General features: G+C 49.8%; 3 protein-coding genes across 3 annotated transcripts; 1 reads left to right on the forward strand and 2 right to left on the reverse strand.

The window, feature by feature from the left end:
- Positions 1-2424: 2424 nt before the first annotated feature.
- Positions 2425-5275, forward strand: LOC120648458 (cation/H(+) antiporter 19-like). Its single transcript, XM_039925237.1, has 2 exons — positions 2425-2604; positions 3610-5275. Exons 1-2 carry the CDS (start codon positions 2446-2448, stop codon positions 5056-5058), a joined length of 1608 nt encoding a protein of 535 aa, XP_039781171.1. The 5' UTR covers positions 2425-2445; the 3' UTR covers positions 5059-5275.
- Positions 5276-9781: 4506 nt separating this feature from the next.
- LOC120649220 lies at positions 9782-10805 on the reverse strand. The gene has a single exon (XM_039925953.1). It carries the CDS (start codon positions 10510-10512, stop codon positions 10138-10140), a length of 375 nt encoding a protein of 124 aa, XP_039781887.1. The 5' UTR covers positions 10513-10805; the 3' UTR covers positions 9782-10137.
- A 5571-nt stretch (positions 10806-16376) lies between these two features.
- Positions 16377-21242, reverse strand: LOC120649221 (pyruvate dehydrogenase E1 component subunit alpha-3, chloroplastic-like). Its single transcript, XM_039925954.1, has 3 exons — positions 20706-21242; positions 19176-19962; positions 16377-16948 (listed from the first exon to the last, which is right to left on the reverse strand). The coding sequence occupies exons 1-3, from the start codon at positions 20916-20918 to the stop codon at positions 16671-16673; spliced, it is 1278 nt and encodes a 425-aa protein (XP_039781888.1). The 5' UTR covers positions 20919-21242; the 3' UTR covers positions 16377-16670.
- Between the last annotated feature and the right edge of the window lie 429 nt (positions 21243-21671).

Below are 21671 nucleotides of genomic sequence, written 5' to 3' on the forward strand. Positions count from 1 at the left end.
CTACATAAAGAATGCAAGAGTTCTGTGTTGTATTAAGTTATGGTGAGTTAGGTTCCCATATAGAGTTAGCTATGGTCGTCAATTTCTCCACACATGGTATTTACAGAACCGCTAAATGAGTTAGCTAGGATATAGCCCGCTATAGCCTTTCATAGCCTCTACAAACACCAGCCGCTAAATGTTTTAGCCCACTATTTTAAACACTGTCTACTGATGATGGGAGTGCTTCAGCAGATTACCAATCCCATCACCAATACCAAAATGTTTAGCGTGATCACCAAAACACACCTTCCTCTCACCCAAATGAAGGGGGTCACTCTCTCTACCCTAATCGACAGTATTTTTGGTAGTCTGGTGTAGCGTTGACCCTTAAAAACCAAAAAACTGATATTGGTGAGGGATAGAGGATATGTATAGTTCTCATTCTGTTCTTTTTAGTGTTTTCTGAACCCAGGAAATACTGGAAAAAGGAATACTGGTGGATAGATTGTGAAATATAAGAAAAAATAGAAGCCTTTGGAATTCAGGTGCGATTCTAGTATCCAAAACTAAGAAAAAGAATGTGATGAAAGCTAAAGGGGACAACCGAAGTATGTTACCTGCTTGTACTTGTTCTGAAGGCGACTGTCGACGGTCTCGATGATGAACTCCGTGGAGAATAAGTTGGCCAGGATGACCCCGTAGCTGTTTCTCCCGCCGGCGATATCTTGGCAGTTGCTGAGGTCGCCGAAGATCATCTTCGCCATGTATGCGCCATCCTCCAGGTGACACTCAATTGGGACGCCCTGACCACTATAGTAGACGCAGATGCGGCAGTCAGAGACGTCGATCCCCACAGAGAGGGAGTCCATGCGCGGGTCGCGCTGCTTATTGTCGGCAACGTAGACGAGGATCTCATCGAAGATGTTGTTGAGGCCTGGTACATATGTGACCTCGCGGTGCGTCATTGACCTGCCCTCGAGAACCCACATCTTTCGCGTACACTTGTCGACCGAGACGATGTAGTCCTGCGGTTGCAGGAGGATGCGCTACCGCGGAGTCTTGCTGCCTCCGGACATGGTGACGCCTGGGGTAACAGCGGCTAGGGTTCCTGGCGCGACGCACGCAGGGCCTTGTGACTCCTCTCCGAAACTCCCTTGTCTGAAGCCTCCGGCTAGTCGCGGCAGCAGCGGTGGGCGGCGCGGCTAAGGTTAGTCGCTCGCCGGCCGTCGAAGCGAGAGCGAGGCAGCGGGTGATTTGTGCCGAAGCAGGAGAATGCCTAGGAAGAGGGTGGGGGATGGAGAGAGTTACCCATTTGGGGCTTGGGCCTTTGCATTCTATTGGGCTTGGGCCAAGCCGGCCTTATTGTTGTGGTGCGTGTGGGTGAAACATTGTTGCTTTCAGGACAACTGTTTGGGCCCAAGGACCACTGTTTGAGAAGGCTACTAAAAATGATTATCTCCTTAAAAAAATGGCTATCTCTGGTCAATAAAATAAATGTGAGCACGCTGTTACGATTGTGCAAACAAATAGTATATGAAGGAGGTGAAACCTGGCAGAGATCCATTGCCGAACTTGTATTAATTAATAGAGAAGAGTTACAATCGGCCTAGCCCCAAAACAAAAATAAAAGCTGTACAGCCAATATATACAAAGGATTACTCCTCTAACTCTGTCATGGACCTCAAAAGGACTCGTATTAATTAACTCTGTAATCTACTGTGAATTACGCCATTAATTAATTCTTCAGTTTGCTGGTACTAGATGTTTTGTTTTGGATTCTGGACAAAATGAAATGAAATATATAGTGCAAACTGCAAACACTGCATTGGCAGTTGTAGCACTAACGATCGTTAGAGTTGTATTTGGACTGCAAATGCGACAGATCAAGGCATGGAAATCTGATGAACCATGTACTTTAGAGAGGTTTCAGAGTTTCCTGCTTGTAGTCTGATTATCTTTGGTGTGAATACCAAGAGTAAGTAACAATGCTGTGTGATGGTTGGATTGTGGTGAGCATGTCCATGAGAATCCACCCGTAGACGGCCGGGCGCCGCTGCTATATTTGTCCACGAATATCTCGCTCCGTCCGCCAGGTACTGAGGTGAGAGAATTTTCACCAACGAAGCTTATGCACAGTCCATCCACCCATCGCTCGCTCGTACAGTGATCACACGTGTGCACGCTTGCTGCATTGGTTATATTTGAACACGCACGCCTCACCCGCGAGAGAAGACAGCTTGCTTTCTTCTTCCTCGCGCTCTCACCACCGGCAATAATCTTGGCCGGCCGGCCGGCCCGCCTTGCGGCCGCGCTTGCATTGGCGACTAGCAGAGGCCACCGTGCGGGGTGCGTCTGTGTTTCAGATTGCTTGGACTCGCCATTATATTGGGAGGGGAGGGAGAGGGATCGGATATGGTGGCCGCGGCCGGCGGGGAGGAGGCGTCGTCGGCGCTGTCGGTGCCGATGAAGGCGACGTCGGAGGGGGCGTGGCAGGGGGACAGCCCGCTGCACTTCGCGCTGCCGCTCATCACCCTGCAGGTCTGCCTCGTCCTCGTCCTCACCCGCGGCCTCGCCGTCGTGCTCCGCCCGCTCCGACAGCCGCGCGTCATCGCCGAGATCATCGTAAGCTGGCTCCTCATCGATCTGCTTGTTCCTCTTCATCAGCATCAGGATTATTGCAACCGAATAATTAAATTGTATACGACGTGTATGCAGCGCTAGCTCTCGATCAAGATCTGCACGTGTTTTATTCCACAAAATTAAATTGTCTTGCAATTCGATTATGTCATTTTTTTTTATCAAAATGACATTTTAGAACTGGGATTTTCCTTATTCGAAAATGTCGTTTTGATATAAAAAAAATTAAAAAGAAAGCATAGGTGTATATCTGTATTTCCTAGTACTTGTCCATTACGTTCCTCATAACGTTTCATAGAGACTGGAGTATTGCAATGCGTTGTCAAGACCCAGAAAAAATGCTGTCTGTAACTGTGCAGTGACTGAACTAGTCAAGCTTTATTTGCAAAATAATTAATTTTTATTTTTAGAAAACTACAGTCAAGCTTTGGGCCCCACGGTAACTGCGAGTTGCTAGGAAATAATCTCGGTTAGCCATCTTCTACTTTTACCTTTGCCTACTTTTGGAACCGTAATACCCCTGCACCATAGTCTGCCGGTCACCCAAATGCATGCCCTCTGTCAGTACACCATTTGTGGCATGCAATTGACAAGCCTGTATCATGATTCATAGTTGTAAACTTTTTTCAGACAAAAATCCAGTCAGGATTCAAGTTATAGTTCAACATATGTTTTTTTGGCAGCATAATGAATTTGATTTAGAATACAACTGAATAAGAATTACGGAATAATTTAAATCATGACCTACATATTTGCACACAGAAAGACCCTACAAGTCTAGAACAGCTTGAAGTGCAGATGATTTTTCTTCAGCAACAGTGGCACCACTTACTTCATGCTGAGTCTTGCTATTTAAATCCATGCATGCAAATCTGAATGTTGGTGCCACTGACTGACTGATGATGCTCCTGTTACTGCTCGAATTCAAGTGTGGGAGCAAACGATAGTTTGTGCGCTCACAGCTGCAATAATGAATCGATAGCAATGCAGAGCGGCATCCTCCTCGGCCCGTCGGCGCTCGGCCGGAGCAAGGTCTTCCTCAACCACGTCTTCCCGCCGGAGAGCCTCACCGTGCTCAACACGCTCGCCAACATCGGCCTGCTCTTCTTCCTCTTCCTCGTCGGCCTCGAGCTCGACCCGGCCTCGCTCCGGCGCACGGGCCGCAGCGCGCTCGCCATCGTCGTGGCCGGCATCTCCCTCCCCTTCGCGTTCGGCGTCGGCTCCTCCCTCGCCCTGCGCGCCGCCATCGCGCCCGACGCGCCGCGCGGCCCGCTCATCGTCTTCATGGGCGTCGCGCTCTCCATCACCGCGTTCCCAGTGCTCGCCCGCATCCTCGCCGAGCTCAAGCTCCTGACCACCGACCTGGGCCGCATGGCCATGTCGGCCGCGGCTGTCAACGACATCACGGCGTGGATACTCCTCGCGCTGGCCATTGCGCTGTCAGGCTCCGGGTCGCCGTTCGTGTCCATCTACGTCCTCCTCTGCGCCGTCGGCTTCGTCGTCGCCGCCATCTTCCTCGTGCCGCCGGTGCTCGTCTACATGGCGCGCCGGTCCCCCGCCGGCGAGCCTGTGAAGGAGTCGTTCATCTGCTCGACGGTGGTCATCGTTCTCGCCGCCGGCCTGACCACAGACGCCATCGGCATCCACGCGCTGTTCGGTGGGTTCGTCATCGGCGTCCTGATCCCGAAGGAAGGAGCCTACTCCGACGCGCTCACGGAGAAGATGGAGGACCTGGTGTCGTCTCTGTTCCTGCCCCTCTACTTCGCGTCGAGCGGGCTCAAGACCAACGTGGCCACCATCACGGGGGCCAAGTCGTGGGGCTTCCTGGTGCTGGTGATCACGACGGCCTGCGCCGGCAAGATCGGCGGCACGGTGGCGGCGGCGCTGCTGATGCGCGTGCCGGCGCGCGAGGCGCTCGCGCTGGGGCTGCTGATGAACACCAAGGGGCTCGTGGAGCTCATCGTGCTCAACATCGGGCACGACCGCAAGGTGCTCAACGAGGAGGCGTTCGCCATCCTGGTGCTCATGGCGCTCCTCACCACCTTCATGACCACCCCGGCGGTGACCGCGGTGTACCAGCCGGCGCGGCGCGGGCGCGGAGCGTCGTCGTACAGGCACCGGACCGTGGAGCGGCCGGACGCCGACAGCGAGCTGCGGGTGCTGGCGTGCTTCCACGCCAGCCGCGGCATCCCGACGCTGATCAACCTGGTGGAGGCGTCGCGCGGCACGCGGCGGAGCAAGCTGACCATGTACGCGATGCACCTGGTGGAGCTCTCGGAGCGGTCGTCGGCCATCTCCATGGTGCAGCGCGCGCGCCGGAACGGGCTGCCCTTCTCGAGCCGGCGCGGGCGCGACGGCGGCGGGGAGGTGGTGGTGGCGTTCGAGGCGTTCCAGCGGCTGAGCGCCGTGCAGGAGTCGCGGCAGCACAGCGGCACGTGAGGGTTTAGCTAGCTTGCTTGTGGCTGCTAGTACGTATAGTAGTAGTGAACCTGCAGTGATGATGTACATACGCGCAGATTAAAAAGGCAGGAAAAGAAGTATAGTAGTAGAGCATAGCGTACACGGTACACAGATATAGATAAACGTATACAGAACTGATAGGTTAAGGTAGCATCGGGGTTTCTTAAAGAAAGCTGCTCCTCCTCGCTTGTCCGCATTTCACGCCTCATGAGGCCCTCCGCATGGGGACGCGTGGCACAAGAGGGCTGGGAGAGCTGCGCGCAACTTGGAACCGCGCTCTATCCACTCTCCCTTCTCTATCCTCCTGTCTGAACCAATAGTGCCTCACTGTTCTCTCTTCCCTCTCTCTCTTTCCTCTCTGAACCTGTAGTGGTGCTAGCAAACCATGTTTGGTTGACACCACAAAGTTTTTTCATAAAAAGACAAATGCATGTATGGAGTACTAAATAAAATTTATTTGCGAAATCTTTTCACGGATTGGTGTAATTTTTCGAGACGAATCTAATGACAATAATTAATCCACGATTTTGCTACAGTGATGCTACAGTACCAAGGGTCATGCAGGTGGTTTTGTAATTAGACTTTATTTAATACTCTAAATTAGTGGTCAAAGGTACAAAAAGTTTTCATGAAATTTTTTTCAGCCCAAACCAAACACGACTCCAGCGCAGCTATTTCAGTCTCCATTATATAGAACAAAATTAAGTCAACTACTAAAAATTTATTCACCATGGTGAATGTGCACTAGGAAAATTTATTGTCTCTTCACCCCTGAAGATGCCCAAGAGTTTCATCTAGACCTGTAGTAGAAATTATGTATTTGCTTTCTTCAAACAATTGAGCCCACGTATGAGTTGTATTCTAATTTGTGGGAGATCTGAATGAATATGTTTTGGCCTGATGTGAGTTTGAGATGACTAGCATAATGCCATTGCTATCGAAATGGTGATGATTTTGTGTTTGATTGCAGAAGATGCAACGACAAAGAGATAAATATAGTCAAACAAATTCAGATATACACATATTCATAGGCTAATTTTGATAAATTGCAAATATTTATATTAGTAAAAAGTTAATAATTAGAGTGCTTATATATCATGCTCATTCGCCAACCACCTTTATATTACTTTTGATGAGGCGCGCAAAGCGCGCTTTATGTTCTAGTTATCTAATGCCCCAGCCGGTTGATTAAACTGAAGCTGTTCTTTCTTGTACGAGTGTTAGTGAACAATGAATGAATGGGCGTGAAAAACCAGGGACGTCTGAATCTGCATGTTTCAATGTTCAGTCTTGAGCACCATGGCGAACTTTGGGATGGATTTAGTCGCTCAGGGTCAAGTGTTGAGCACCGACGAAGTCTCCGTCGCCAATCAGATCCTCCTGGCCTTTGGGCGAGGAAGGGGATGGGCTTCCGATGGCCCATCCGGCTAGGGTAGCCCACTTCTCATGATACGGCCCAATAACGAGTTACCCGGGTCGAGGGGCGCAGAGCCCGCCCACGGGCCGTCGTGCTTTACGTTGGAGGTGGCCCGGCCCACCAGGGCTGAGTGCCGGATTGAGGCAGAAGCAGGAATCCAGCAGCAGCAGCTGATGCTGAGCAGCCTGAACGAGCGAGGTCGTCGGATCGGACCACCGCCGGTCAAGTCAGGGCTGCGCTGGGCGCGTCCAGAACACGCAAGTCGCTCTGGCAGTCTGCTTGACTGGATCTGTGCTGGTGCCTCCACAGCACTGCACAGCGTCGCTCTCTCCTCCGGCGGCTCCGGTCTCGAGTCTGCGCCCGGAGCTAATGCGATGTGGTCCCTGAAATGAAATCCACGCACATCTCTGCTCTGAGACTGCAGACTGCAGCAACTGTAGTAAATGCGGGCCATGTCATGGTGCCGGCAGCAACGGCAACCCCGCGGCCACGGCGGGCGGAAGCCCCCTAGTCCAGTCGTCCAGCACTAGTCCCCGACGAGCTTCATTACCGGAGTCCTGCACCAACAAGCAGTAATTACCCGCTGACAGGTGGTCCCCTGCCCACTAGCTCGGATGGATTTCAGAGACCCAGCTAGTCAGCCACCTGCTTGGCTGCTACCGCCCTTGCATTGATCAACCTTGTTCTTCCCATGCATGAGGGATCGATGAACGGAAGCCATAGATCAGATGCGGTCTCGGCTCGGTGTCAGCCTGACGTGTTTGTACTTTGTAGGAGAAAATGCAAATGTTTTGCGGCAGTTGTTTCTTCTTTTTTTTTTGCTTGGCTTAGCTCTGAAGATTTCCTGGCTGGATTCACTGGTCTAACGAAAGGGTTTTCTTTAATATCTCTTTGTTACTCCTTTAACTTTTTTTCAACATGATTACTCCTTTAACTTGGATGCGTTCTGCAAATGGAAGAAAGGGCGTCGCTGGGGCACTTGTGTCTTCCACCAACAGCCTTCCCATTTCTTGCTTCTACAGACCAGCAGCAGCAGTAGTTCACCCAAAAGTAACCCGCGAGCAGACCTCGCTAATCTGCTCTCACAAAAGCCCTAGATGCACTCCAGCATATCTTCCAGCGCTCGTCATTTCAAACCGGCCGCCTTTTCGTTTCCCAGCCTAGCTTTCGGATTTGAATCCTGTCCCTGTTTGTTTGACTCTCCAAACCTGAATACTTTTTTTTTTGAGACATCCAAACCTGAATACTTTAGCAACCAGCTTCTAGACTCCAGGACCCCGGACCACCAGTTCAATCGTCACTGGCTTTTCTCCCCACTGTTTGGAAACACATAACGGTACGGCACCTGCCCTCCCTACCCTTCTTAATGGAGCGTTTAGTTCCCAAAAATTTTCATCTCGAAATTTGTGCCTCTCTTTTGGACATTTGTATGGAGTACTAAATGTAGTTAAACAACAAAACTAATTGCACAGTTTGGATGTGCACGGCGAGATGAATCTTTGGAGCCTAATTAGTGCATGATTAGCCATAAGTACTACAGTAACCCACTTGTGCTAATGATGCGGTCAAAGGCCTCAAAAGATTCGTCTCGCGGTTTCCAGATGAGTTCTGAAATTAGTTTTTTAATTAGTGTCCGAAAAATCTTCCCGACATCTGGTCAAACTGTTGATTTGACAACTAAAAATTTTTGGTTTGGGAACTAAACGCGCACTAAGTTCTCTGTCAAGTATCAACAATTGGTTATTTATCAACGATTGACACACGGCAAAAGAAGATGCCAAGTGTCAACGTCAGGTTCTTCTGGACCCCCGGTACCTCATCCCAGGATCAAACCATCGTGTCATCCATAATGGTTTCAGACTAAACAGATCAGACTGATTGGGAAAACGATGCGAGTACTAGCCCTACGCAGAAGCATCAGGCATCAGCTGTACATGCTCAATATCTCATCCTCTCATGGGTTCATGGCTTACATCAGGCAAAGCATCATGGAGGGCACGCTGCAGAGACGGCTACGGCTTTGGTGATGCACAAATCCAGCTCTGATTAATCCAGCATATGTTCTTTAATCATGAGCTACGGACCAGGGCAATCATGGTGATCAGCTTGTGATCATGACTGAAACTGAACCCCACTGACGCTGGAGTGATGGCACTGGTAATAAGATACTAATGAGCACTACTGACATGCTAGATTCACGGTTAAATTAGATCAAAGCTCACAGATCTGTACTGTGTTATTGGTGGTTGTGGGGCTCATATAGATGCTGCCAATTGCTCCCCATTAGTTCTTGCATTACTCCAATTCCAGAACAAAAATACAGTACCACTGTATAAGCCATAAAGCAGCTTTAAGATGGCACTGGGAAATCTTCAGACATGTACCGAAGATACCCATCATACCGACGAAAGAAGCCACTCCCTATATGCAAATGCAAATGCAAATGCAAATATGCAATGCAGGGGATCGGACGGTAGCAGGCGAGGCGTCCTGGTTCCTCTTCATTTCTCAGTTGACAAGTGGATACAATGCAACATTGTCACTTGGACCTGAACCTTGTCACTGGACAAGTGGCTGCTAAAAGTTTGTTTCACCTACAATTTTCTGAACAAACCCATCGATGTTTACAGATGATTGTGCAGGCAGCCAATTCATGTTCAAGACCAAAACTTTTGCGCCTTGGAGACTGGATGAGTTCCTAATCTGTCACGAAATTCACTTTGTTGTTGGAAGGGAGAAGCTGACAATGAAAAGCAAAAGGGCATCATGGAAAGGGGGCACGGTGAAAGTTTTGAGAGATGAAAAAGCAGCCGTGTTGGCCGTCACCCATCAGCAATGCAAATCCCCTCCCCTGCATATCCTTCCTTCTCTGCTCAGCCTGCCTGCTGCTGGCCGCTGTCTTTTGACCGCGACACGCACTTGAAATAAAGCTGGACACGAAGCGTGGCTCGCCTCACCACCTGCTTCAAAAATCAAAACTACCAGCTTTGAGACCTGAGGATTTGACTGTGCCTTTCTAGGTCTCTGCAAAGAGGACATCATTCTCCTCTCATCCTGTTTGCATGATTGAAGAACGGAATCTGATCTAATGGTGGTCTCAAAGATTTCATTTTAAAAAAAATCAAAGATTTCATATTTTGCACATGGGTGGAAATTAAAAGGGGCGTGATTTTGCTTTTGGTGCCATCCCCATGACAAGCCTCGTACGTACATGGGCCATAAGGACAACCATCATTACTGAGAAACTGACTGAAAATATGCACAAATGTAAGAAATGAGCAGAAGGAATCAGGAACAGAAGAACTTATACATAGAAACTTATTCGAGCGAAATACACAATTCATTGATAGAGAAAGAGAAGTAGGCAGGAAAATATATTTTAGACAAGGAGCGAACGGCGATGAAAAATGAAGGAAAAATAAAGAACAAAAAAACATGAACACCCTTAATTAACACTCTTTATCCTCTCTAATTAGGCTCGACTACTAATTAATAGCAACAACTCCACAGCATAGAAGTTAACATGCGGCGGCTAACTCTTGTCTAAGTAAGCTTCTTCTCTCGTTTCGTTTCACACGCCAACCTAGCGAAGCAAAGAATGCTTCGAGCTCGATCCTGCTCTGCCTGTGCTCCGCCGCGCACTACCAGAAGCACACGGACGCGGCGGCCGTCGTCCGGGCCTTGCCGGCGCCGGAGAGGCGGCCGTAGCGGAAGTTGGTGGAGCGGCGGGACCGGCGGCGCGTGGCCCAGCCGAAGCAGAGGCGGAGGCGCGCGCGGAGGCGGCGGAGCCCCGTGGCCGCGGCGCGGCGCAGGCGGCGCAGACCCGCCCAGACGACGCGCCTTGCGCGGGCGCGCGGCGAGCGCGGGACGTCGGCGTCGCGGGAGAAGTGGTAGCTCCGGAGGAAGAGCTGGCGCCGCTCGACCTGCCGCTCCCACCGCGCCATGTACTCCAGGTACGGCCACGGCGCCACGCCGGCCGTCCTCCCCGCCGGCACGGACGCCACGCTCACGGACATGGCTGGCGGCACCGACACGCAGGCCTCTTCCTCGGCTGCTGCTCCCCGCCGCCTGGCTCGGCTCTGCCTCGGCGCAGGAGCTGAAAGATGCGAAGCGCGCGTACGGTGGCGCGGGCAGGAGGAGCTTGCGATGCGATGTGCGTTGTGGAGGACGTGGAGGAGGAGGAGAGAATTAATAGGGGTGGCGCGGCGGCGAGGAGCCGAGGCGTTTTGGCTGCGCTCGCTGGTCGCGGCCTGGGGAGGAGAGGGAAGGGAAGTGCGGCAAGCCGGCAAGGGGAGATGGTTGGAGTGGGAGCCTGGGAGGGGAGGGTGGGCGGCTTTATGGTTCCTTGGACGTTTTGCTTGCAAATGGGTCTTTTTTTTTCGTTAGTTTTCTAAGACGGTTTTGAGATGAATTGAAAATCGAGTTTGACATGAACAATCATGCGGTTTTTGATTCATCATAGAGTGACGCGAGCTCTTTTGTACCTTTTGGTTTGTATTTTGTACTCGTGTAAATTCTTACCTTATGTCCATAAAAAAATTGTGGTTGTCCATGTATAGAGGAATATTATTTCACAAAATAAGATAACGACTCTACCTCCGTTCCAAAGTATAACAACTTTTTGACTTGGTCAAAATCAAACATCTTTATCTTAGACCAATAATATCTCTACAAATAATTACTTTTAAACAGAAAAATTACATGTTGTGATAGTTGGTTTCATTATAAATAAACTAATATCACTTTTACGTTATCAATCTTTACGCTTTTTTACCATATACGGTTAAAATTTTTAAAAGGTTTGACTTGAAAAAAATCTAAAATTAGCAATATTCTGGGATGGAAGTAGTACTGTGTATTATACAAATTTGGTAATTTACAAGAGCGAGCAAATCATTATTCAATAAACACCAGCCACTTACCGTTCATATTATCACGTGATAAAAATATTGTATACATATTATTTAAATAAAAACACAGGTACTTGGCGGTGAATCCTGTTCTGCAGCTCAAAGTAGTCAAGAAATGGCGTGTTTTCACTCACGCAGCGCAAGAAGTGTGAAAGAGGTGCGTGAAACTCGTTGCAAGATGCAGGATGGAGTAGAGTAACACCACGCGGAAGTAGCACGTTTGGGTGGGTCCACCAACCACGACTGACAGTATGGGTATGACTTTTCCCTCTAATATCCTTCTAAACCGTACGGAGAGGGGGGAAGAACCGTTGGATGGGACAGGGTTTGACCCCCTCCCAGCTCCCACATGATGACACGAACAATGTCCTGCTCCTGCCTGCGCCTTCACCATTCCCCCTCTGGGGATCTGTCTTTTGTGGATTCTCCAAAATCCGCATGCGTAGCCCTGACAGTCTGAATGGACTCTCCTCTTTTACGATCATCAGTGACAGCAAGTGGGGGATTTGTGCAGAAATGAAGCAGCCCGTCTGGATGTCCAAAGATAGAATTTTTGGCAAGCAAATAAACACCTTCTTGGCAAGCTTCTTCGTATTATATGGTTGTAAAACACACGAGCCGGCGGCTTTGTGGCAAACGAGCATGCGCTAAGAACATTTTTCAAGCTTGTTTTTTTTCCTACCCCGTCTGGAACGTAGCAGTACTGCTCTTTTATTTGCACGCAATTGTCTTTCCTGTTTTTTTTTTAAAAAAAGGTTTGGATCATTTCGTGCCAAAATCCTGTTGTTTCTTCGGTGTATCCTTGGGACTATACTTGTTGCTGGTGGAGTACTGCTGTCTGCTGGTGCTTACATTGCTAGTCCTATTGGCTAGTATTGCATTGCTGCAGGGCAGCAGGCAGGGGTGTGGATGGACATGGACGCAGACACAGCCACACAGGCAGCAGGGACCAAACGGAATCTGGCTTTGACAATCGGATGCCGCACACGCCCAAACAGTCCGTCCGTCTTGGACGGAAAGGTTGTGGCGCTAGTACGGGGCTGGGCGAAAGGAAAGGAGGCCGAGACTTTGGCCGCCGCCGCCGGAGCCGCCATCTCACCGCCGCCGAGGCCCGAGGAAGGATGAGTGGATGACGATCTCCCGTGGGCCGTGGCCGCGCACGCGCCGGCGACGACGACGGAGTGGATCGCCAGCCTTGGCCTCGCCGGCTAAACTATTCATTCACCGGCGGATTCCCAAGGGCAAGGCGCACGCGTCGCGTCCGATCCAGAGCACGCACGACCCACGACGTGGCTAAAGCAAGCAATCACGGGGTTTGGGTTTCTTTCGCTGGACGCTGCCGCAGTAATTGTGGGGTGATCGATCCATCGGTCGATCGCGTGCGTGGACGGCGATCGATCGTGCGCGGAAACATACGGTGCATGGCGTCTTGTCTCAGCACCAGCTAGTTTCTCTGGCAACTGGCATGCTGCCTTTTCTTTTTCTTCCCTTTTCTGGCTCTTTGTTTAAACGATTTTGGCTCTACGAGTATATTAAACATTTAAACGGATGTGAGCAGCAGCAGCCGTGTACTGGTAGAATGGTTTGCTGTGGATACTCGTATGATGAAGGAATGATTAGCCCATCCATTTTTTATTTTGAAAGCTAGATTAGCCCATCCATGATGATGGGGAGCTCAGGCATGCAAATGGCTCGGCGGCTGTGCCTTGCTCGCTGATGGTACGTACAACGTACTAGATGGACGTGTCATCCGGTAGCGGCATCGCGCTCACGTTGCTGATGTTGTACTAATCTTACAGCAACACTCCAACACGTTGCGTGCGTGCGCCAAAATTACCGCTGCTACAACATTCCATGATTTCAAGTGGCAGCCGCATTCCATGATTATGACATGACTGGTATGGCCTTCCATTTTTTTAATTACTCCGTACTGGACCAAAGGGTTTGTCAATGTGGGGTATCAGAATCGGACGTACTAGTACGTACTGGTAACTGATTTCGTGCACGACCCAGCCTCATTACTCTAATCGCAATCAGCAAAAGAAGCGTACTTAGTAAACTATTGGTATGGTTACTACTAGCTATCAGTATTCTACTAGACGGACGGCTGCGTGCGTGCGTGAGTAACGTCAAGTACGTGTTCCCCAGAAATTCGATTCCACGTCTTGCACACAACGGCACCTAGCATAGCAGCTCCTGCAGATCCAAGTCAACGGCCCCTGCTAATCACTCTCAAACAATACACACGGCTAAATGGCTAATTAATAGGCCTCTTCTCAGCTCACTGGAGTGCGCCGGCGGGCAACCGCTGACACTAATCCAGACCCAAATCTGCGTGCTAGCAAGCAGTGCTAGCTTTCTTCTCACTCTTGGCTTACCTGTACCACGCAGACGTGTGTTGGAGCCTGAAAAGACAATCCTATCGTATCCATCGTCGATCATACATGCATCTCCATCACAGATTCACAGTGACACAGTTGACAGTCTTGTCACGTTTCTGGAAATTCTGGCTTGGGCTTTGACATCCGTGAGCACGGTGACGCAGCTGCACGACTGATGAAGGTCACACACTCACACCGGATGAGATCTCAATCATGTTCAGGAACAGTGACATGCTGGGTCATCATCAGAACCGGCAAAACTCGGCACGCCGTTTGGATTCTTCGCCCAATGATCCGCTCGAGGCGACGGCGCCGTCGCCGTCGCGTTTGGCCAGCCGGCCTCGCACGGAGCATGGCTGACGGCCCTGCGAACCGCCGGTGACGAGGCGGAGATGCCTGCAGCCCGGGCGGGCGGGGGGAGTGGTTGCCGGCCGGCACGCGGGTGGGCGCGGTAGTACGACGGGGCACGGCGCGCGCCGCGTGCTCGCCGTCACGGGGCACGGCGCGGGGCTGTCATCTCTGGCTGCGGGCTGCGGGCTGCGGCTGCGGCGAGCGCCGTGGCGAAGCCGTCCTCATGTTGGTCTTAACTGTGTGGACCCTTCCTTCCCCTGCGCAAAATAAAGCGCACGGATTCGGGTGACGAGACGACAAGGAAGGCAAGGACCCGCCGCGATGCCTGCCGATCCTGGCCAAGTTGTCCCCGCGCACCGGCCAGGCCAGGTCAGCCGCATGCTCGCGTTTGCCACGGCACTGCCACGATGCCAAACCAAACAGGTGAGTCATTTTGTTTGTTTGTGGCTCGGCTCAACACCGATGGATCTTGACCGGACGCGGACGGGATTAGCAGTAGTTTCTCATGTCTCTTGCTGCCTGCCTGACGGAGGAGTTGGGTATGGCCACCCACCCCATCGACCAGACCAGACCTTTTTCTGATACCACCACAACGGCAGAAGAGGAGAGAAGAGAAGAGGAAGCTCCTGCCTTCTGCTGCCCAAGGAACGGCGACCCCGTCATCGTCAAACACAGGCGTCGCGCGTCAGGCTGCGGCGAGCAGCGCATCGCCGTACGGGTGCCGAGCGGCAGCGAAACCGATCGGGTTCAACGCGTGCGTGCGTCAGCCTAGTTGCAGGCTTCTGCAGCTTTGCCCTAACGACCAACTAACCATCAACTATCCTGTTTGGTTGCCTCCCGTAAAAATTTTGAAAAGACATCTCTCTACATTTGAAGTACTAAACATAGACTAATCACAAAATAATTACAGAACTCGTCTGTAAATCGTGAGACGAATCTAATGAGCTTAATTAATCCGTCATTAGAGTTTATTTATTGTAGTATTATTGTAATAATTTAACATCTAATTACAGTCTAATTAGGTTCATTAGATTCGTCTCGCCATTTATAGACAGCAGTCGCAATGCGTTTTTTATTTCGTCTAGATTTAAGTCTCCATGCAAATACCGGAATTTTTTTTGGAATTTTGGTTTTTGCAAACACGGCCGTGGCTGCCTCAGTACATGCTTTTACCCTTCTCTCCAGACCCAAGTCGTGTCGTGAGCCGCGACGCCATTGACAAGACCCGAGCTTTTTGCAGGGCTCGTGTCGCGCAGATGGAGAGGACGAGCTGCCGGAACAACCGGTGGTGTGAGGATAACCTTTTCTACGACAATCTCTGATAATAATATCTGTTCGTAAAGGTATCAGACTCTGATGCTTGCTTTACCGTCAAGAGATGCAAGGGGACATTTGCTTGTTCACATAGGAGTTCTGAAAGAAACACAGCAGATTGCCGGCCCTTGAGAAGAACATGTCCAGCCTTGGGGTGGTGTTCAGCAGAACAGGGAGAGCATCAGGTTGTCAGTTAAGTAGAACGCGATGTCAGGAGATGCGAATGGGCCCAACGTACTGCCAAGGCCCAGGAGGAACAACCCAGGAGCTTTGGGTCCCTTTGTGTCGGAATGCCGTGTCGCTGTGTGCGCGTGTGAATGTTGCCCAAGAGTGGCATGATGTATTGATGTATGTATCGAGAGAACACAGAGAGCAACTTGCAACGGCATCTGAACTCGTGAGCGCTATCCTTTCAGTCTGTTCTTCCTCAAATCCAATCTACTCTTCTGGCCTTGATTCCTCCTCTCCTATCCGCACTAACTGCTGCTAACAGAGCACACCGTATCAACCTCCTTCTAACTTTTTCGACATTGGTATTTCCTATTGCATTTGAAACTGACTTTCAGAATATGACCTAATCCTGCTTACATTTAGTTAAACAAGCTCAGATAACATAAAGGAAATAAACAGCTTTTCAAGTGAGCCCAGATTCTCCAGATAACAAAACATCTAGCCATGCCTGCTTCAAACTTTAAACACTCGAGACGTTTTTGTTCTTCAAACCACTGGACGCTATTTCTGCTATTTTCAGGCATGTCAATTGTGACACCTCTGGAACTTTTACCTCAAGTAGCTAAGATGTGGTTCGGTAACCAAAAGTTTGTGCAAAAGTTCCCAACAGAGAGAATAAAGATTATTGTTATTATTAGATTAACAAAACATGGAAAACACACAAGTAATATGTTTCTTCACTGCCTCAGAATAGAACTGGAAATGACTCAAACTAGAGCTATAACTTTCTCCAGACCATTTCACATACTTCCCCATATATGTGGACAATGAGCTGTCCCTGAACAAGTGGAGCTAGAACACATGACATAAGCTGGGACATCAGTTAAGCATTCGAATAAATTACACCGCAATATCGAACACACGCCTATGAATCAACGAAAATGAACTGCCTTATGCATACAGCATCCTTAACATGATATGGGTTCAACAAAACTAGAGAACCGAAGGACAAGAGGTACAGAGAGCAGATCAATCTTCCATGAAGGCTCAAACTTGAGCCGTGCCTTGTGTGAACTTGGGATCCTCACATCTATACTTTCCATCAGGGCCAATACCAAAGCCTTTGGGGTCGGCAAACACATTCTCCAATAATTGGCTCCGTGGAGGGTGTGGGCTTGCATCGGCAAACTCAACAGCCTCCTCAACAACGTCGTCAATCTTCTTCTCAATGCTCTTCAACTCAGATTCAGTTCCAAGGTTCTGCTCAATGATGTACTTCTTCAAGGCTGTGATGGGATCCCTTGCAGCATAGTGGGTTTTCTCATCTGTGCACAGAGAAAGTGATGGAATCAGTTTAACAATTCGGCAAACCAGACATTTGTAGTGATGTACTGACGTGACCGATGGAGCATTGGAGCCAGTATGCCCAACAATTCAGTTGACATATTACATACATGAATCATGATAAAAAAAATCATGGTCAAATTGTTACTACATAAAAGCAATTCAGTTCAGTGTACAAGTTAACCCAAACTAGTTAAAGCATCACAAACCCTCAAAAGTGAATGAATATTGACAGTCACCAATCTTAGAAACCTTAATTCTACATTTAGATTATTTAAAAAAATCGAATGCATAGCCAAGTATTTATTTGAAACATATCCTACATCTTTTTCACACAAAAATATATATATCAAATCTCACCAAATCTGTCGGTACCCTGTAACAGGGATAACCACTCCTACTGCGGCAAGGCAGGACTCGCGTAGTCATCCGTAACTACGCCATAAGGGGCGGAGCAGCCAAGCCCCACGGGTCCGGCTCTTACCTCACCGGGCCAACAGCCCCGGACCCGCTCCCCACTCTGGGGCGGGTCCGGTGACGCCACGTGTCCCTGAGGAGGGGAAGCTCCGCGCCTTAACAGCCGGGGGCCCCGGACCTCCCACGGGGTCCCGGACCCCTCAGCGGGGAGGGAACAGACACCTCGCCTGGGCAGGTCCTGAGCCGCCACGTGTCCGCAGGCGCAGGCGCGCGCGCGGCCACGAAGCTTCCTCGGGAAGACTCGCCCACCTACCGCGTTCAATACGGGAGACGTAAGTGCGCTCTGCCACAGCAGAACCCGAGGCGACTTTTGCCAGGCTGCACTGTTGATCGCGCGTTATCAAGGCACACAGTGCAGCTGCTGGCGGCGCCCACGCCACGCATGTCAGTCTGCTACGCCAGTTGGACACGACGGCTTGCCTTCGCCCATCATGACGCCTACGCGGTAGACCCAACAGTCTACGCCGCAACCTACACTACCTCAACGGGCGCCTAGCCGATGGGACATGTGAATCCACTCCTCGGTCAGAGAGTCCACAGGGCGATGAAGCGTATCCGGGGAGAGATTCTCAACCACTGTAGCACCATTAATGCCTTCTGCGCAGTATACTATACATCCGCGTTGGACCCACCTGTCGGGGTCTCAACGCCTGTGTACGCGTCCCCTTGGGCTATAAAAGGGAGACGCCCGTTAGAGAATGGGGGCAGAGGATAGATTCATTCTTACGCAAGAGCAATACAACTCACAGTGGATGTAGGGTATTACGCTCTGGCGGCCCGAACCACTCTAAATCCTCGAGTGTTCTTGTGTTCTTGCTCCCTAGGTAGACCTGCCGAATCGCTTAGCGCTTCTCCGAGTACTCACCCTCTGGGATTAGGCGGGTGCACTACGCCACCCGGCTGTGGGTCTCCACAAACCACAACAAAATCTTATGAAGATCAATACAAGAAGCGAAATCAAAACAGATGGATTGATAAAATTGTACCCCATTAGAGATTAAAAAAAAGAAACGGCTTAACTCATATGGCTCCAAAAGTTCAAGTGGACTTTTGGAAATGGAAAAGGAATATACAGGACAACTGGTCCCAGAAACCTATGAGGTGGGCAACAAGACATCCTAACCATACCTAACAGGATGTTGACATATCAGATAAGATGACTGAGATGACGATAAGAAGCAAGAATCTGAGAGAAATGTTTCATTCACCAGTTCAATATATTCAAACAAGATTTATCTAACTAGTTTTCATCAAAACTATCTTACTAGCCACGTCAGCATTCCAATCCTGTAAGTATAGACTACGGTGCTAACAAAAAAAAGGGAGCTTAACTAAGTCAGTACACATCGACACAACAAAAACCTAAAATTTCTAACCATTTTTGCATGAATGATTGACATTGTAACTGCCTTCAATTTCCAGGCATTGAGTTTGATACTACTCTTAATCCTATAACATAATATTATTACATGATCCACTCATTTGTGATGTCAAATTGCCACTAAAACAAGATCACAGCACAGTGCAACATATATTATATTTTCATGAGCTTTAATGCCAGTTGAAATCTAGTGCATATGACTTCAACTCAGATCAAGATGAATCGTTCAAAGCAGACTACTACAATTTTGATGAAAAACTAGATTTCATTTTCCATTTGTCCAATCAGCCTAGTTGATACCAGAAATTGTCACTAGTGAAGCAAATATGAAACAGGAAAGTAACCCTTACCAGGCTTCCTGAGCTCATCAGGGTCTGCAAGAGAGTGACCTCGGAACCGGTAGGTTTCACACTCCACTAGGGTTGGTCCTTCACCTCTCCTTGCCCTCTCAATTGCCTCCTTAGCAACCTCCCTGACCTTCAGGACATCCATACCATCAACATGCACCCCAGGCATTCCAAATGCTGGTCCCTTCTTCCAAATCTCTGGGTCTGATGTAGCCCTAAGGTGTGACATCCCAATTGCCCACAGGTTATTCTCCACAACAAACACGATAGGAAGCTTCCAAAGCTGTGCCATGTTCAGGCACTCAAAGAACTGCCCATTGTTACAGGTACCATCTCCAAAGAAAGCCAATGTGACATCAAGCCCATCAGGACCTGACTCCTTGAGCACCTCATGGCGGTACTTAGCAGCAAAGGCAGCACCAGTGGCAACAGGGATGCCCTCTCCGATGAAGGCAAAGCCTCCAAGGACGTTATGGGGGGCAGAGAACATGTGCATGGAACCACCCTGTCCACGGCAGCAACCAGTGGCCTTGCCGAAGAGCTCAGCCATAACAGAACGGGCTGGGACACCCTTGGATAGCGCATGGACATGATCACGATATGTGCTAACAACACAGTCAGCCTGGTTTAGAAGCTTGATAAAGCCAGTGGAAACTGCCTCCTGGCCATTGTAAAGGTGGACGAAACCAAACATCTTGCCACGGTAGTACATTTGCGCACACATGTCCTCAAAAACACGGCCAAGAACCATGTCCTCGTACAACTCCAGTGCCTCTTCCCGTGTCACATCCTGGGGAAAAACGACGCACCTTGAATTAAAAACAGAACACAGTATTCCGCACCGCAACTTGGACAAACTTGCAGCAACAGAAAGCTAAATAAAATATTTTTGGTATCTAAGCACTACTATAGGTGCAGCATTTGAAGCTAGATATTGCACAGTAGTATCAGTCCAGTTCTGGTTGCAAGTGACTGACACCTCAGAATTGCAGTCACAGGCATCACTAGAGCCAAATGGTGGATCTGATTAAAACAACGAGGTGAAAACTTTGATTCAGTTTTTAATCACTGACTTATCAACTAAACAAAGGGCACGATTGAGAGCATAGGATGATTCTTACTATTGTAAAAGTACAGGAGAGCTCTAACACGATATTCAGGAGGCCAGGATAGCATTTTTAAGCACTACTATTTTTCTATTTTCAAAGTTGGTCGGTAAATTTGTGAGATTTACAGCTCTGAAGTGAATTCAGAACTAGGCATCCAGATACCTGAGCAGTTATAGTGCCTCCCAAATTGTGACCACGAAAGCACTATGGTGTAATCAGTGATCAATCTAACCGTGGTTGTGGTTAAACTTAAACCACATAACGCATCTGAATTTCACACTCATAGGGCGCCCAAGATCCAATCACGCAGCACAATTAAACTGTGGAAAGCGCGCAGGATCGGATTTTCGCACCGTGGCAGCACCCAAGATGGTTTCTTTTTTCCTGAAGCAAGATACAGCAAAATAGAGGAGGATTTCCTCACCGGATGCGCGGGCGCGGCCTTGTTCCCAGGGAGCACGTCGGAGGAGACGGCGAGAGCGGTGCGCAGGCGCGGGTGGTGCGCCCCGCCGCGGCGCAGCGCCCTGGCGGAGGAGGAGGACGCGGCGCCGGCGGGGAGCGGGGGCGCCCTCTCGCCGCCGGATCTCGCGGCCACCGGCGCCAGGAACTTGGCGGCGGTGAAGGACGCGGCCGCCATCTCTCTCCTCTCCTTTCTGTCTCCTGGCGCGGGGGACAATGCCGTGAACGAGGAAGAGTTCAGGGAGATGGCGGACGCGGAGGCGTATAAAGGGACGAGGTGGTGGGCGGCGGAGAGACCGAGGAAGACGGGAGGGGAGACCGGGAGAAGGGGGTTAGGGAAACAAGGCTGGGAGGGCCTCGCTGGGCTGGACGGTGGCGGCGGCGCTCACGCTCGCTCGGCTTTGGAGGGTCCGCCCAGCCCTGAGCCCACGCACCTCGCTCCAGGAAGGCCACAGGGCCCTTCTCTCTTGTCTGCACTTCTGCGTCTGTGTTATGCGACCGCGATGCAAAACTTTGTTATTGACTTGCGTTTGCTCCAATGTGAACGAAACTAGGGATTTTTCGTTTCGTGCATTCGTTGAAACTAGGACAAGTTTATTGCTGCGATGTGTCTTGCGCGTGTATCGTTATATTTTATAGTTTTTAATAATAAATGTATGATTGGAGGAGTCGTCAAGAAGTGCTTTTACGTTGTTCTTTGGAATAATACACAGTTTACAAAGTGGGAAATTTGGCAGATCTTACCATAGTTTGGAAAAGGGAGAACTGATGCGTGTCTTTATTCGAGAATCGTTGTTATATATATTTCCGTTCAATCTGATAACCTCTCATAAAAAACAACGAAAAGGTTAAATAAGAGCAGCATCGTTTTCTAAGGAGTTTGTATATAAACCATGAAACGCATACTTTGTCAACATGTTAAACGTGCCCC

The sequence above is a fragment of the Panicum virgatum genome, chromosome 9K (assembly GCF_016808335.1).
Source record: "Panicum virgatum strain AP13 chromosome 9K, P.virgatum_v5, whole genome shotgun sequence".
Lineage (NCBI taxonomy): Eukaryota > Viridiplantae > Streptophyta > Magnoliopsida > Poales > Poaceae > Panicum > Panicum virgatum.